Source organism: Candoia aspera, chromosome 2 (genome assembly GCF_035149785.1).
Source record: "Candoia aspera isolate rCanAsp1 chromosome 2, rCanAsp1.hap2, whole genome shotgun sequence".
Taxonomy (NCBI): Eukaryota; Metazoa; Chordata; class Lepidosauria; order Squamata; family Boidae; genus Candoia; species Candoia aspera.
In genome coordinates, this window is record NC_086154.1 from 164,641,148 (window position 1) to 164,655,090 (window position 13,943).

The 13,943-nt window shown below is 40.0% G+C and overlaps 1 protein-coding gene across 3 annotated transcripts in view; it reads right to left on the bottom strand.

The window, feature by feature from the left end:
* Positions 1 to 13,943, bottom strand: part of EPHA1 (EPH receptor A1) — a 74,549-nt gene that overhangs the window by 56,879 nt on the left and 3,727 nt on the right. For all 3 annotated transcript variants that reach the window (XM_063294724.1, XM_063294722.1, XM_063294723.1), the window contains exon 2: positions 10,793 to 10,860. In XM_063294724.1, the coding sequence (XP_063150794.1) occupies positions 10,793 to 10,860 (68 nt within the window). The remainder of the gene's footprint in view (positions 1 to 10,792; positions 10,861 to 13,943) is intronic.

Consider the following 13,943-nt stretch of genomic DNA (forward strand, 5'->3'; position numbering starts at 1 on the left):
GTTATTCATAATTAATTAATGATTTATTGGAAACTTATAATCTCCTAGACATTTTGGGTCTCTTGTTTATTCACTTATCCCTTATTTTTTAAAAATTTATTTATTTTTCAATCCGCTTTATATATTTTCTCCAAAATGTTTGGGGAGTGGGAAGAACCAAATTACTACTGATTATTGAATACTGTAACCCATGCTGTTCTACTCCTGGGACCATCCAAGTGGGTTTTAGGGTGACAGGATAGAAAGCTGCTTTTCAACATGTAAAAGCAGAAATTCCCCCTCCCCATCTAAAAACAGCAAAACATCAATGAAACAATTTTTTAACAGGAATCAGAGAAACCAAAGTATGTTTCTCCATAATCAGTGCAATATACAAACCAAGTACAGTTTTGCCTTTTAAGATCTGGAGGAAATTCTTATAGGAAAAAGCACTGATGTCCACTTCCAGGTACTAGTTGTGAAAATCTGGATGATGTTTCATTTGGCAGAAAGTAGACCAAACTGAAATTGTGAGATTCTTCTACTGAAGGTTTGAGGAAACTAAATTAAATGTTGACATGTTCCAACTCTCCCCATATCAACGTTGGCCATATATGCAGAACCTTGAAGGTTCCCTCTTCCAACTTCACACATGTATCTTCTGCCTGGAGTCAGAGGCCTCAGAAAACAAAGTACTCCTGCATTTGATGAGACAAATAGCTGTCTGAGGTGGGACACTACTTTGTTCTGTTTCCCAGACAAAAAAACCTTTGCAGAAACTTTACTGGCAATGTCCTGCAAGAAACAAGACTTCCCAACTCTTTGCTTTCCTTGTTATGCTAATGGGCTGAGGAAACTGAAAATCAGCGGGCAGGAAGCTTTTAATCATCTCATTCACTGCCTACTGATTCTCCCTTACAATTGCCCCTTGTGCTTTTTAAAGCTGTTTTCCCCCCCATCTGGGCTCAGAGGCTGTATGTTCTGCGGAAGGTGAAAAGAAAGGGAAGCTCTATAGGCAGAAGGGCTACAGACATATTCCCATCTACAATGACTTTCCTAGGGAACTCCCCCCCACCCCAGCAATAATTTTCTCTTAGCAAACATGAATTTGGAAATCCTTGTTTGCTGAAGTAATTCATACACTTCAAAGGACTTTGAACAGACTATTCAAGGGAAAGGCAAGGAATGGGTTACTAGTGTAGGGAGCTTTATGGATGGCCAGAGAAGACGGAAATGTTGTGGAAAATATGTTTTTGTGAAGGGCATCTGAAAGGGAGTCATTGGTGAATGTGTAATACTAGGAATTGCATCTCTCTCTTTCTGTAAATGTGTGTGCATGTATAAGTGTGTGTACTGTATGTGCGAAGAAGGAAGCCGTTCTGTCTTCTAGGATCCCTCCTCCTTAATTCAGGATGGAAGCCATATGTGCAGTTTTTCACTACTGCATCAAGACACTCAATCCAAAGAGGCAGTCCTGTCTCCTTGCCTTCTTTTTTGATTGTAAGCTCCTTGGAGATAGGTACATATCTCTTTCTCTCCCTCCCCACCTTACTTTTTTTTTTTCTTGGATAGTTCCTTACACTTCAGTAATGTCTACAGCTGCATGGAATGGTTGGAATAACTATTAGGTCGTTCTGTGCTAACTGCCAGCTGTAGAAAGCTATGTGTTCCTCATCAACACCTCCCAAAGCTTGCCAAGACAACTGTTCCTTGCAAAAATGAACTGGGGGGGACCAAACATTTGCATCTAAGTGTGACAAGCTGAGAACATGTTTTCTCATGGAGGCATGCATGTGACCCCTCCCCCCCTCCGCGAAACTGCAGCGTCAGCCAATTACCTCTGCATGATCTGTTCGCACCAGGAGGGTCCTAAATTAAAGGCTTGCTGAGATGTTTGGTGGCCTGTGCAATGCAATTGCTCTTAAAGCCATTAATAGTTAATGGCTGAATAAGATGAAGGAAGGAGACAAAGGAGGAAGTAGTGATTAAACTTGCATGCAAAGCAGGCATGTTATTAGGTGAGTTACTTAAGGAGATTGGATCTTAGTCTACAATCTTTGCTATGTGAAGGTGGCTACACTGGATCACCTTAAATTATCCACTGTAGTGTTGCCTCATGATGAGGCAACCAAGAAATGGTGGATGGATCGCATTAAGGAGGACATGCAATGCGTGAACGCCACCCCTGAAGATGCCTTGGATCGAGTCAAATGGAGACGGATATGCCGACAAGCGGGCCTTGCCATCGTGCTGGAATAACGCTAGGAAGAAGAAGAAGTGTTGCCTCATGATGGTAAATGTCCCCCAGATGCCATTCCTTTTGCTCCATGTTGTCAGCCTTTGTGGCACAGCCAAGTTTCACAATCAGGAGTCTGCCATGATGTAGCTACTTACTCACTGCTAAGGAGAGATTAAATTCTTAGACACTCCTACATATTTTTTACACGAGAGATCTCTATCTGTTTTTTTACTGTATTGTGGCTTCTGTCACAGCGTATGTTTCAACTATATCCACAGGAGGATTTCAGCAAAAATATATGCAAACTTTCTTCCTTCACCTGCAATTGCTTGGAATAAGGCTGTGCATTATGCTTTTCCTCTGTGAATCTTGTTTTCACTCTTTAGATCTCTAATCACATTACACTTAATATAGAATTAAGACTTGTAGGAATGCAGGAATGTACCCCATATTCATCTGGTTGGCAAATCCACTGTAAAAGTGCATGTGTGATTCCCCCAACCTAGTTCTCCTTCACAGTCTTTGCAAAATGGTAATTGGGAATACATGTTTAACCTGCATGGAGATACAAGCAGTGTTGGAAAACTCAATCCAGAGGAATAACCATGTTAGGGTTTGTTTGTTTTTTTGTCTTGTTTTGTTTTGCAGTAAATACGGTATAACAAAGGCTCTGTGTTTTTTCCTATCTCAAGAAGTTGAAATCTGTTCAGACAGATTTGGGGATGTGAGAATAATTTGTTTAGCTTAATGCAGATTGAGCTAATTTGCACTTCATGTACAGCATAAGAACCAACTTGCAGATATGTGCAGCTACCTGCAGTTTTTCAAAGCCTGTGATGAAGTTTGCAGTTGTTATTATTACTAGATATTTATCCTGCCTTTTTAAAAAAATATTTGGTCAACTAAAGGTGGCGAACATGCAGCGCCTAATACTCCTGCCTCCTATTTTCCCACAACAACCACCCTGTGGGGTGGGGTGGGCTGAGTCAAAAGCAGGGCTTCGATCACGCAGTTGTGGCTGTCATACACTCACCCCCGCCCAGAATGTTTGCCCCAATATGCATAATCGTGTATTTTCTTGCACTGGAGCACATTTACTGTTTTAATACCCATCCAACCAATTCTTGCTCTCTTCACGGTGCCAGAAACTTCCTGATACTCTCAAAAACTGTGGAAGATGGGTGGACTAGGACCTTCCTTGGCAGAAGCCATGCTAATCCTTTTTCAGCAAGACTTACCCTTCTACACGCTTGACATCTTATCTTTAATCATAATAACCTGGTGCTTGCTTTGACAGCACATATATTCAACTTGGAATGATAGAGAGAAGATTAGCATCTTATCTTTAACAATGCTTTTCAGAATTTACCTAGAACAGATATTAAAGTAGCTGGTTTGCAAAACAGGAATATTAGGTACTAATGTTTAAAGGACAGTAGAGTTATTGTTGGAAGGACAGAAGCCAAGCTTTTTTCTGTGGATTGCTAACTGCAGGACAAACAGTGACACATTAAAGCCCAACCCTGTTTTCCCAATTTACATTAACAGCAGTCACTGCTCAGTCACAGAATGCACATTCTACTTATACAGCAGATGACCTGGCTCAGTCTTTGGTCTATAAGCAGGTATCACTCTGCTTGATCTATTCAGTGGGCTGGAATCTAAAGAGCCAGCTGGACATGTCTACAGGTCAAAGAGAATGGAGTCCGCAGAACCTTACACTATTCCTCTGGCGCTCCTTCGTGTAGTATCTTCTTTACCTAATATAGCAGTGAGGACTCCTGTTTAAGCCACAGCAGTTGTAGGAGGACAGGAATAACTTTGTGAAACAATGGGCAGCAACAAGAGGGTTAAAAAGAACTTAAAGACAAGATTTCTGGTTGATGATATAGCATTCTTCCTTAGTGTCTTAGTCAAAGTTAAAGGCTCTGGGCAATACAAAGCAATTGTTGACTAAAAGAGCTAGAGCTTAGAAATGCACACCCGGAAAGATACAGCATAAACGTTTTTTCCTGGCCAAAAAGCTGATTTGAATAGCCATTGCTTGTCTTCCGCTTTCTGTTTCACATGAAGAACTATCAAAAGCTCATAGAAACATTAAGCTCCATGTCATTCCTCAAAATCTCTGCCAAGAGAGGTACTCTTTAGCTTCTGCCCTGGGCTGTTTCCCACCACCACCTTTGGGGATTGCTAAATAATGAGACTGGGACTCTGGATTTTCTAGAGTTTCTATATTCTCTGCCCCAGAATCTACAGTTAGATTCTGGGGCAGAGCTATTGCCAACGAAGTGTTGAGACACACATGCTCCAATGGAAGATAACCCAGATGACCTGCATATTGGCATATACAGCTGAACAGACAGACTTGAATGCTTTGAGGATGTAATTACGCTTGGTCTGTGGGGGCAGGCAGTTCTAAAGTGATGCGCAGCTAATATCAGTCTTAAACTTACTCTGTACATATCTATGCATGTATTGACCAGTCACCTGCTCTAAGAAGAACTTCCCCACAGAACCCCAGGACATTATGTGGCAGGCATTATGGCCACCACTTAGTTGAACCAGACAGGGAGACCCAAATACTTTAATATCAAACCATTACAGAAATCAGAATTCACTGGCAAATTTGAAACAGCGGCCTTTGGTTTCAACAACAGTAACTGGCATTTTGTTTTTTTAACTCAGCCGAAAGTTCCTCACAACTTTTATGAGTGTACTCACCTCATTATGCCTCTTTATCAACAGTAGCCAAGGACTGGAAATGAGTCACAACCATACCAATTAGACCTTGTCCTTTTATTACATTCTACTTTAATTTATGTTCTGCATAAGGTTGTCAGGTAGGTATCTACTGCTTGGGCTATTTGTTCTCTTGGTTTCATCTTTTAGGGAACATTTTTTTTTCTCTTTCTGCACTCAGAAAAGGAAGTACATGGATGAAATGATCACTGCAGTATATGTTTATGGATAGATATAGAACTGTAGGTACCCTCCCATCCGGAGTTCACTATTTATAACGATAAAGAGAACTCTGACCAACAAAAGCTTATGCTACTCTTGAAGAGTTGGGTTGAACCCGAAATGATGTAGCTGTTCGCATAGTAGATCTGTGTGCATGCAAGTCAATAGCCAGAATGATGGCATTAGGAAAGCTACTCACTGGAAGGAGAGATATACTAAGTAGAAATGGAGGAAAATGCAATTAACTGTGAGGCAGCCAGAATATGTGAAGGCCCAATCAGCAATAGGTAGTTGTCTGATGATGAATTAAGGAAACACTACACAGGCTCAATGCCCAATCTACTTACATGATGAACACAGTGTCTTTTATTGTGACGTGGAGAAAAGGCTTTGATACTGCAAGGATTCCAGTGGAAAGTTTAAAGAACCTGTACTCTGTACATATACTGTATATGCTTTCTCTTGCTCAGGTGAGTCCACCTATGTGGAAAAGCAGAGATCTGCACATTGTGAGGAATACAGCCCAGAACTGCCGTGCATAAAAAAATGATGGGCAGATTATGAAGAAAGTATTCATGAGTTCCCTATGGAAAAAAGAGATGGAATTAGAGTGAAAAAAACAATCAGTGCATCTCTTAATCTGCACAACTTGCCCACAAATGTCAGGAACATAAATTTAGGAAATTGGAATATGGTGGCTGAGCTCCACCTCCTATCAGCTTTGCACCTGCAGCAAACTTTTTGTAAGCTTACACCATTGCAAATGTATTTGGTGCTTCCTCCCCTCTTAGTCTTTTAAATGTTTTTTGCTGTTGAAAAAATATTCTGAAAAAGAGGAACGGATCACTTTATGAATGTACATTATGTACCTCTCTTTCCCATTCAAAAATGGAGATGAGCAGTTTTCAAGATAGAACAATGAAGGAAGTTAAGAATACCATTATAAACACACTGGTAAATTGTAACCAACAGACCCAGGAGCAATCCCAACTGTTATGCCTAAATACTGAATAAAAACAGGTTTTGCTTGCAACCAAAAGGTAGCAAAGAAGAGATGAACTTGATCTCCCTTCAGAGGGAATTCCAAAATCTGGGAGCAACTACATGGAAAGTTTCCTTGGGTTCCTACCAAAACATACCTCCAATGGGGGAACACTATCAGAAGAACTAATCCTAAACTCATATGCTAGGACAGGTTCATAAGGACAAATGCCATTTTTCAAAGCACCTGTTGAAATGGCTAAAGGTAGCCCACTTTCCAGAGATTACTCTCTTTTCAACCCTATGAAACACTTAACATTCATGAGAAATAAGGGCAAAAACCATACAGTTCCTTTAAATGCCTCCATTTTACAAAGAGGGTGAGAGGGGATTATGAATCAAGTCAAGAAAAAGAGGAAGAAATGGGATTCAGGGGGAAGCTCTGAGGCTGCCTGTTTTCCAGTCTTCTGTTCTGGTCCGCTTAACGAGCTGGGAGGAAGACTGCAGAGACCACCATACCTGCTTCCTCCAGGGCAGACAGTATGTTGCAATTATTTCTTGGCTCTGCTCTGAAAGGGCAGCATTGAATTACCCAACAGCTAGGTTTTTATTCTTTACGCTTGCCAAGGCCAGAAGAAATATAAATAAGCATGCAGGCCCAGGAGTATCAAAGGCTGGTGTCAGGACAGAGACGGTAGATCTTTGGCTTCAAGGAAATAATTGACAACATTTGTGATTGAGACATGCCTAGGGCTCATCTAGAGTAACAGGCAAAGAGGAACATTGCACAATATTTGTTGGGGCTGTTGCTTAGCAGCACTATCCAGCAATTACAAGAATTTCAAGATTCTGACCCTGTTCAGCTGTCAGTCATACCCGGACACAAAGGAATGTTCAGTGCTGATTAACCACAATGCTCATCTATTCACAAAAGATTTGTCTTGCCATTATTACAGAAGCTCCCATAAATCCAACAGGCTACTATATTATGCTCTGTATGCAGCTCATTTTAACAATATTTTGGAACCTCAGTGGATTCAAGTGGTGCATTAATATTAATAATCAGGTGACAGTAGGTGGTCAACCTTCTCTGGACTCAGAAGCTGAGCAAGACCAGGCCTGGTTAGTACTTGGATGGGAGACTCCAGGGAATGTTGTAATGTTAGATTGGAAGGTTGAAAAGTCATGCCAGAAGAGGGCATTGGCCAATCAGTTCCGTGCTGCTGCCAAAAAATTTATGTAGATATGCCTATGAAGTTGCTGGGAATTAAGCTTCACTTGAAAAAGGCTTTAACTGACCAGCATTAAAAGCCCCAACCTGAAAGTATAGGCGTAGCTTGACAGCCTATTTTTTAAAAATTTAAAATGCTGTTATTATCTTTCAACTCTCATTTGTCCTGGGACAAGATCACCTCAGCAAATGCCAGAAGAAAGATGGGCACCTACAAGAAACACAGCCTTTTCTGAGATAGCAACTCATTCAAAAAATTTCTCCTTGGTTTGTTTAGCTCCTTTGTGACCTCCAGAAATAGGATGATTTTTTCCCCCTTTATCAGGGGTTTTTCCCAGTCTTTCAAGGACTGTTATCTGCAGGATTCTTGGAAATATGCTTTTTCAATTGCACCCTCCTTGTCTGGAAGTTTGCTCCCAGGCATCAGAATGGCCCCAACCTTGTTGGCTTTTAGAAAGTCCATAAAAACATGGCCATCTTCTCAAACCACGGGGCCAGAATGCTATGATTATATGAGGGCTGGAGTCTTAATGAGTGCTCCGCTGACTGTGTGTTCCCTTTTTTTTTAACATTTCTTTTTACTATGGATTTGTTCTATGGATTTGTTTTTATTGCTAAGTTTAATTGCTTGTTTTTAATCTGAATTTATGAAGGTGGAAATTGTCTGCTGTTCAGAGTCAGCTTCACTTGGAACAGCTTATAAGCCTTTGTCAATAAATAGGTAAATAATTTTTGTCTATTATGATTATTTCCTGCTGCTCACTGGCCTTAACTGGCAATTGCATTGTGTTAGTTACCCAAAAGGGACCCCAAAGTGAGTGAGAAATACATTAAATGATATCTAAGCAATGCAAAACATAGTTTCTTGTGGGATGAATGCCCTAATTGCCATAAGCTCAAGAACTCCTGGTCCCCCTACTCAAAGTTCATATCCATTGTCCTCCTTGTCTCGGCATGAGCTCATCCTGTGTCCTTGCCTTGTGGTAGTACAGCTTCAGAAAAAAGATGACTACCACAGTCTTATTCTGCCACTAAAAGCAAAGAAGATCACACAGCCTCCCTATGTAGAATAAACATTGAATATTCAACAGACACTCCTAGTCAGTTAGTATTGCAAAAGCCTCAATTACAAGTATTGTAGTTAGGAATTAGTTAATAATTTTGATTTGATATGTCCTTATATCTAAGCACAGGGGGAAATCCTGTTTCTTTTTCCCATAATGGCAAACCCTGTGAGGTAGGTTGGGCTGAGACAGAACAACTGCCCAAAGTCATTCCAGGGAGCTTCCATAGCTAAGGGTGGACTAGAACTTGGGGTCTTCCTGCTCTGAGTCCAACATCTTAACCACTATACCATACAGGTTGCCTATTTTGGATGGGGAATGGGGGTAACCTAGAAGTTAACTTTACATCTTTAGCACTAATGTAACTGGCTGTTTTTTTTGGAAAATGGGAGCTGAAGTAGTGGGCAACAAAGATTTGGACCATGGCACAATCGTAATACAAATGGGAGGAGGCTGCACTTGCTGTTTGCTATGAAGCAAAAGCTTTCATTGTTCCTTATAGAAAGAACAGAGAGGATGGAGCAAATAGGATAAGAACCATGGGAAGAACCAGGCTTAAAGGCTTCCTGTTGCACATTAGTGCAAAGTGCTGATCATGGCCTATAGCCTCTATACAGTTTAGGCCGAAATTGCTTGCAGAAACGCCAGTGCTGATTCTGTCCCTTCTTAGAATTCAGCCGGACACATTTTGTGGGGGAGGGGATAATATGCCATGGATATCTTTAGCATCAATAGTTAGTCCCACTGTTTCCATGGTAGGCCTCCTACTACAGAACAATTTCTTGTTGAAAAGACCAGCCCTCTTCTGACTACAGTTAGAAGGAGGATTGAAATACACCTTTTTAGCCTTCTTGTTTAGTGTTTTTAATGATTTTTCATTCTGCCATATTTAAGATACGGTTAACCATACAGAACCACAACATGGAAATGGACAATGTAAAACATGTTCAATCAATCAATCAATGAGAAATTCTGGAATTATGATTTCAGGAAATAGCCTTCATAGACCTTTTTTCATTCATTCATTCATTCATTCATTCATTCATTCATTCATTCATTCATTCATTCAATATAGTCACCCATCTCACTACCATGATTCCAGGCTGCTTACAAAGTTAAAAATCCAGAAAACAATACAAAATCACCCAAAAAATAACCACAAGAATCATTAAAAAACTATAAAACTATTAAAAACATAAAAACATAATCAGCAGCAGAGCATCATTCATTTTCATAAAATGAAAAAAAGATTCTTTTGTATGGGTGGGGGCGGGGGCAGGGGCAGGGAGAACATCTCACACAAACTGGAGGTAGCATGTGGCAGAAATTCAAAATATTCAAAGCATTACAGGAAGATCAAAAGGCTGACATGTGTGACAGTTCCCCAGAGGCAACTGAAATGTACAGTGCATTCCAAAGAATGTTCAAAGTGCAGCATGGTAGTCTTCCACAAAGCCATAGAGAGAGAGAGAGAGAGAGGTTGATTATGATCTGATCAAGAGTTTCATTTGGGAAAATGTCATAACAAAATACTGATGACCCACCGCAGAATGAGAAACTTCCGTATTATGATGTTAGAGATTTGCACTGAACAATAAAGCTTGATCGATTAATACATAGCTCATAAATGGGCTTCTGCCTTTGCACCCAGCTCTTGTTGGAACAGGATGAAGAAATAAACCAGCAAGCAAAGCTAGAGAGGCAGGGAACAAGAGGGAAAAAAACAATAAAAGGAGGAAAAGAAAAAGGAATGACTAGATATGAGAAAATCAGCAAAATCTATCCAAGAAACCACCTATGGACTATATCACAGATCAGAACACCACACAGAAACTAGTATGTGTTAACAGAACTACACTGAAATCCATAAGGCAAAGTTCAGCAAAGAATGTTTATTTCTAGAAAGGAAGTTTTAAAGAATGGGAGACTCTTGGTGACAGATAGAAGTGATCTTTCTGCCCATTCTCCATCCATTTTCCTTCCCCTCTTGACCTAAACTTCTTGGCCTTTGCTTTTCTGCTGGAGTATCCCCTTTTAAACTAATTTAAAGTCATACATCACTCCCTTTGACTGTCTTTTCAACCCCCATTTCAACTTTTCCAATGCCTCTGCTTCTACTGACCCTCATTGGTCAGACTCTTCTAACTACACTGCCCTTTCTAGGGTCGGAGCAACACCACAACACAGAGCAAACACAGAGCAACACAGGCCGCTAGGTATCTCTCTTCGACACGAAGCAAATCAGCTAATCGCTATCAGAGATTTCATAGCTGCCACTACAAAATTCAGCTCTATATGGCAATACAGATGGCTTGCTTTACAGCTTCGTGTACTTACCCCCGAATCTGAAGGGTCCGGCAACCAGCCTAGCTCATTCTGAGCAGTGCTTGTGTCCAGAAGATTAACTTAAAGAATAAGAAGAAAAAAATTGGGATAGGCATCAAAGAATTGAAATTCATACTAACCTAACCTAAAACAAGTAATGGCGGCGTCACACCAAAGGCCTGTATGGTCCAGGGTTCTGTTCTCTCTAGAGATCAAATAGATGCTTTAAGGGAAGTCCATAAGTATTACACGGGGGCAATGTAACCCTGCCGGTTGAGTTCCCTGTCAACTGTTTTTCAGAGGCAATGCTGGAAACAAAATGTAGTTGTGGGAGTTTGGTCAGGATGATCCTCAGGATCTTTTAAGAGGTGACCATCTCTCTTAAGACCTATTAGTTCCTGCAACATTCTCAATTGTAGATAGTGCTGACCTAATTATTATATTAATAAAAATGTTATTAGACAGCCACAGACCTGCAAATAAACCAAAATAGCTGTAGTGGCAAAGACACTATCACTATCTTATGATATACCCTGAAAGTGACTAATTAGTAAGGCAAAGGGGAAAAAAACTAAATCTGGCTCTTCAAAAAGCATAGCAGATTTGGGATATGGCTAGGTTGTTAAGTAATTATCATGTCCTTTGTTCCAATAATTAAGGACTACAGTGGAAACTAGGACAGGTCTATGAGCCACTGAGTAAGAATACCGGAAATCGGTACTCCTGATAGACAGGTCAAGCTTCCTGCTTGGCAATACTCCCTCAGAAGAAAAAAAGCCAAAGGCCTAACCATGGCAGTTTTGAGCTTAAGGAGGGTACAATGGTAGCTCTCTTCTCTAAGATAATACAGTAGCCCACATGAGAAATATGCATATCCAGCCCTATGGATTTACATTTGGGAGAAAGAAGACCAGCCTCTAACAGGAGGGCAGCAGAAGGATAAATTTAGACATACCAAGAATGGAATGGAAAAAAAAACAACTAGAGCTATTTGTTCCACAGTTAAATTAATGCCCCACTCCATACTGGGGAGGCCATGTAACAATTGGAGTAAGCCTTTAGCTTTAAATACCTGTCCAGAAACTGAAAGAAACTGTCCAACCTTGATAAGAAAAAAAATGAACCTTGAGACTATTAGGGGCAAATTGAACTGCATAAATACTATGGACAGCCCAAGAAAGAGAACATTATCAAATATTTTGAATTGAAATCATTCTCACATAATTCCCAAATCTTTGAATGGCTGGCTTTATTCTATGGGCTGTCCTCTAATGAATGATCAAGGAAAGAACATTATTTTAGATTTACTGACATCAGCAGTAAAATAAATGCTAGAACAATAATCCATAAATGCACTTAGTATATCCCTCCAGGTGTATATTTGTTAGAGAAAGAAGGGAAACATCGTTTGCACAGAGGGACAATGGAATTCTAAGTGTTGGAGTTTTGGGTTCCCCAGTTTTGGAAAAAGGAAATCTGGGGCAAAAATGCTGGCCAAATGAAGCCCTTTTGTGACAAAAATAGGGTGAATTAAATCTTCTTTTCTACAACTCGCTGTAATAATAGATTCTAGATAAAGAGAGATAATTAAACAGAGAAGTCTTTAATCAATGGAAGTAATACTAAATTTAAGCCCAAATTCCCTTGAGACAGAATAAAAGAATCTTGGCCAAGAGATTATATTTTTCTGCCAGAGATCTAATAGTGGTCAACTATTGACCTGTTCCTCCTAAACCAACTTGCTTTGGGCCCAGCACATTTTTGACTTCCAGTCAAGAAACCAACCTTCCATTAAGAAAACTAGCATATAAATAACCAACCACAGATAGATCTATAACTGGAAGGATCCAATCTAATATCTTTGTAATAAATTGGTCTAATGGTTGCTTGTGACCATCAGTCCTCTTTGTTAATTTGAGAAAATAAAACTGTTAAGAAGGGCGCCATTCTTCACATTATTTGACATCTGATGACTCTGCATCTCCTACGTTGTAATAACTAATATTTGATGGCATTTGACAGCTGATGAAATAAGTATTTGCAGAACATTCCACGGAGTGATAGAGGAGGAGTAAATATCACTGGCTTTAGAGCCACTTGAGAAGGAAGGAAGGAAGGAAGGAAGGAAGGAAGGAAGGAAGGAAGGAAGGAAGGAAGGAAGGAAGGAAGGAAAAAGATGGGGAAGTGCATTGCTACTTTTCTTGCTTGGACTGTTGTCTCACTTTTTTGGGGGGACTTTTCATCCCCTTGTTCTGCTGAAGGATGCCAGGTCTAGGGCTGGTTTGGTTTTTCTCCACTCCAAGGAATAGCAGAAGTCTGGATGATGGAGGTTCATCTCCTCTCATCCCCCGCCCTAGCCTCTTCTTTGCCACTTGGTTAAAATTCAGACAGCTAAAGAACAACCACCATGAATCTTAGGCAACTCATCTTCCCTTGGTTGCAGAGAACTCTTTCCTTGGACTATTAGGTTACAGTCTTAGTCTTTGTGCATATAATAATCTTGCTGCAGTTACCATATACAAAAACAATATTCCATTAGTCTTTTCTAGTTGTCTGTCCATTAGTCCCAGCAAGAAAAGTCTGGTTTCAGTTTCAATTAATCTTTAAAATTCTTTGCATCACTGTTTATCTGAACCCAACATTTTCTAGATTTTTTACAAGTTCACCAAGCATGATAAAATAACCCTTCTTGTTTTCCACATTTCCAACATAAATTTGAAGTACCTTTATACATTCTAGAAAGTTGTAAAATCAATCTCATACTAATTTAGCATAAGCATTAGGACTGTGTAATATTTGCACCCAGTTTCTAAAAAGTGCTTTGGAGCACATGAGGCTACATATGTAGTGCTGTCTGAAACTCTTTAAAGCAGCCACATCTTTTCCTGGGATTGTGAGACAGCAGCAATCTCTTTAAAGCAGTTGTCTCACTGCACCATCCCAGGAAGAAATGCAACTGCTTTAATGGTGCTACCTTTATGCCCTGTATCGTCCCAATCCGTTTAAAATCAATATCAAAAATTATATTAACAGGATAAAGGTGTTATTATATTATTTGCACATGCTGCCGTCTCTGCTATTACTTCCTTGCTTCCTCATTCCTATCCAAGACCCATTTCCCATGAGGAATTTCAGTCATGAAATATTTCCACAAATGAGTGAA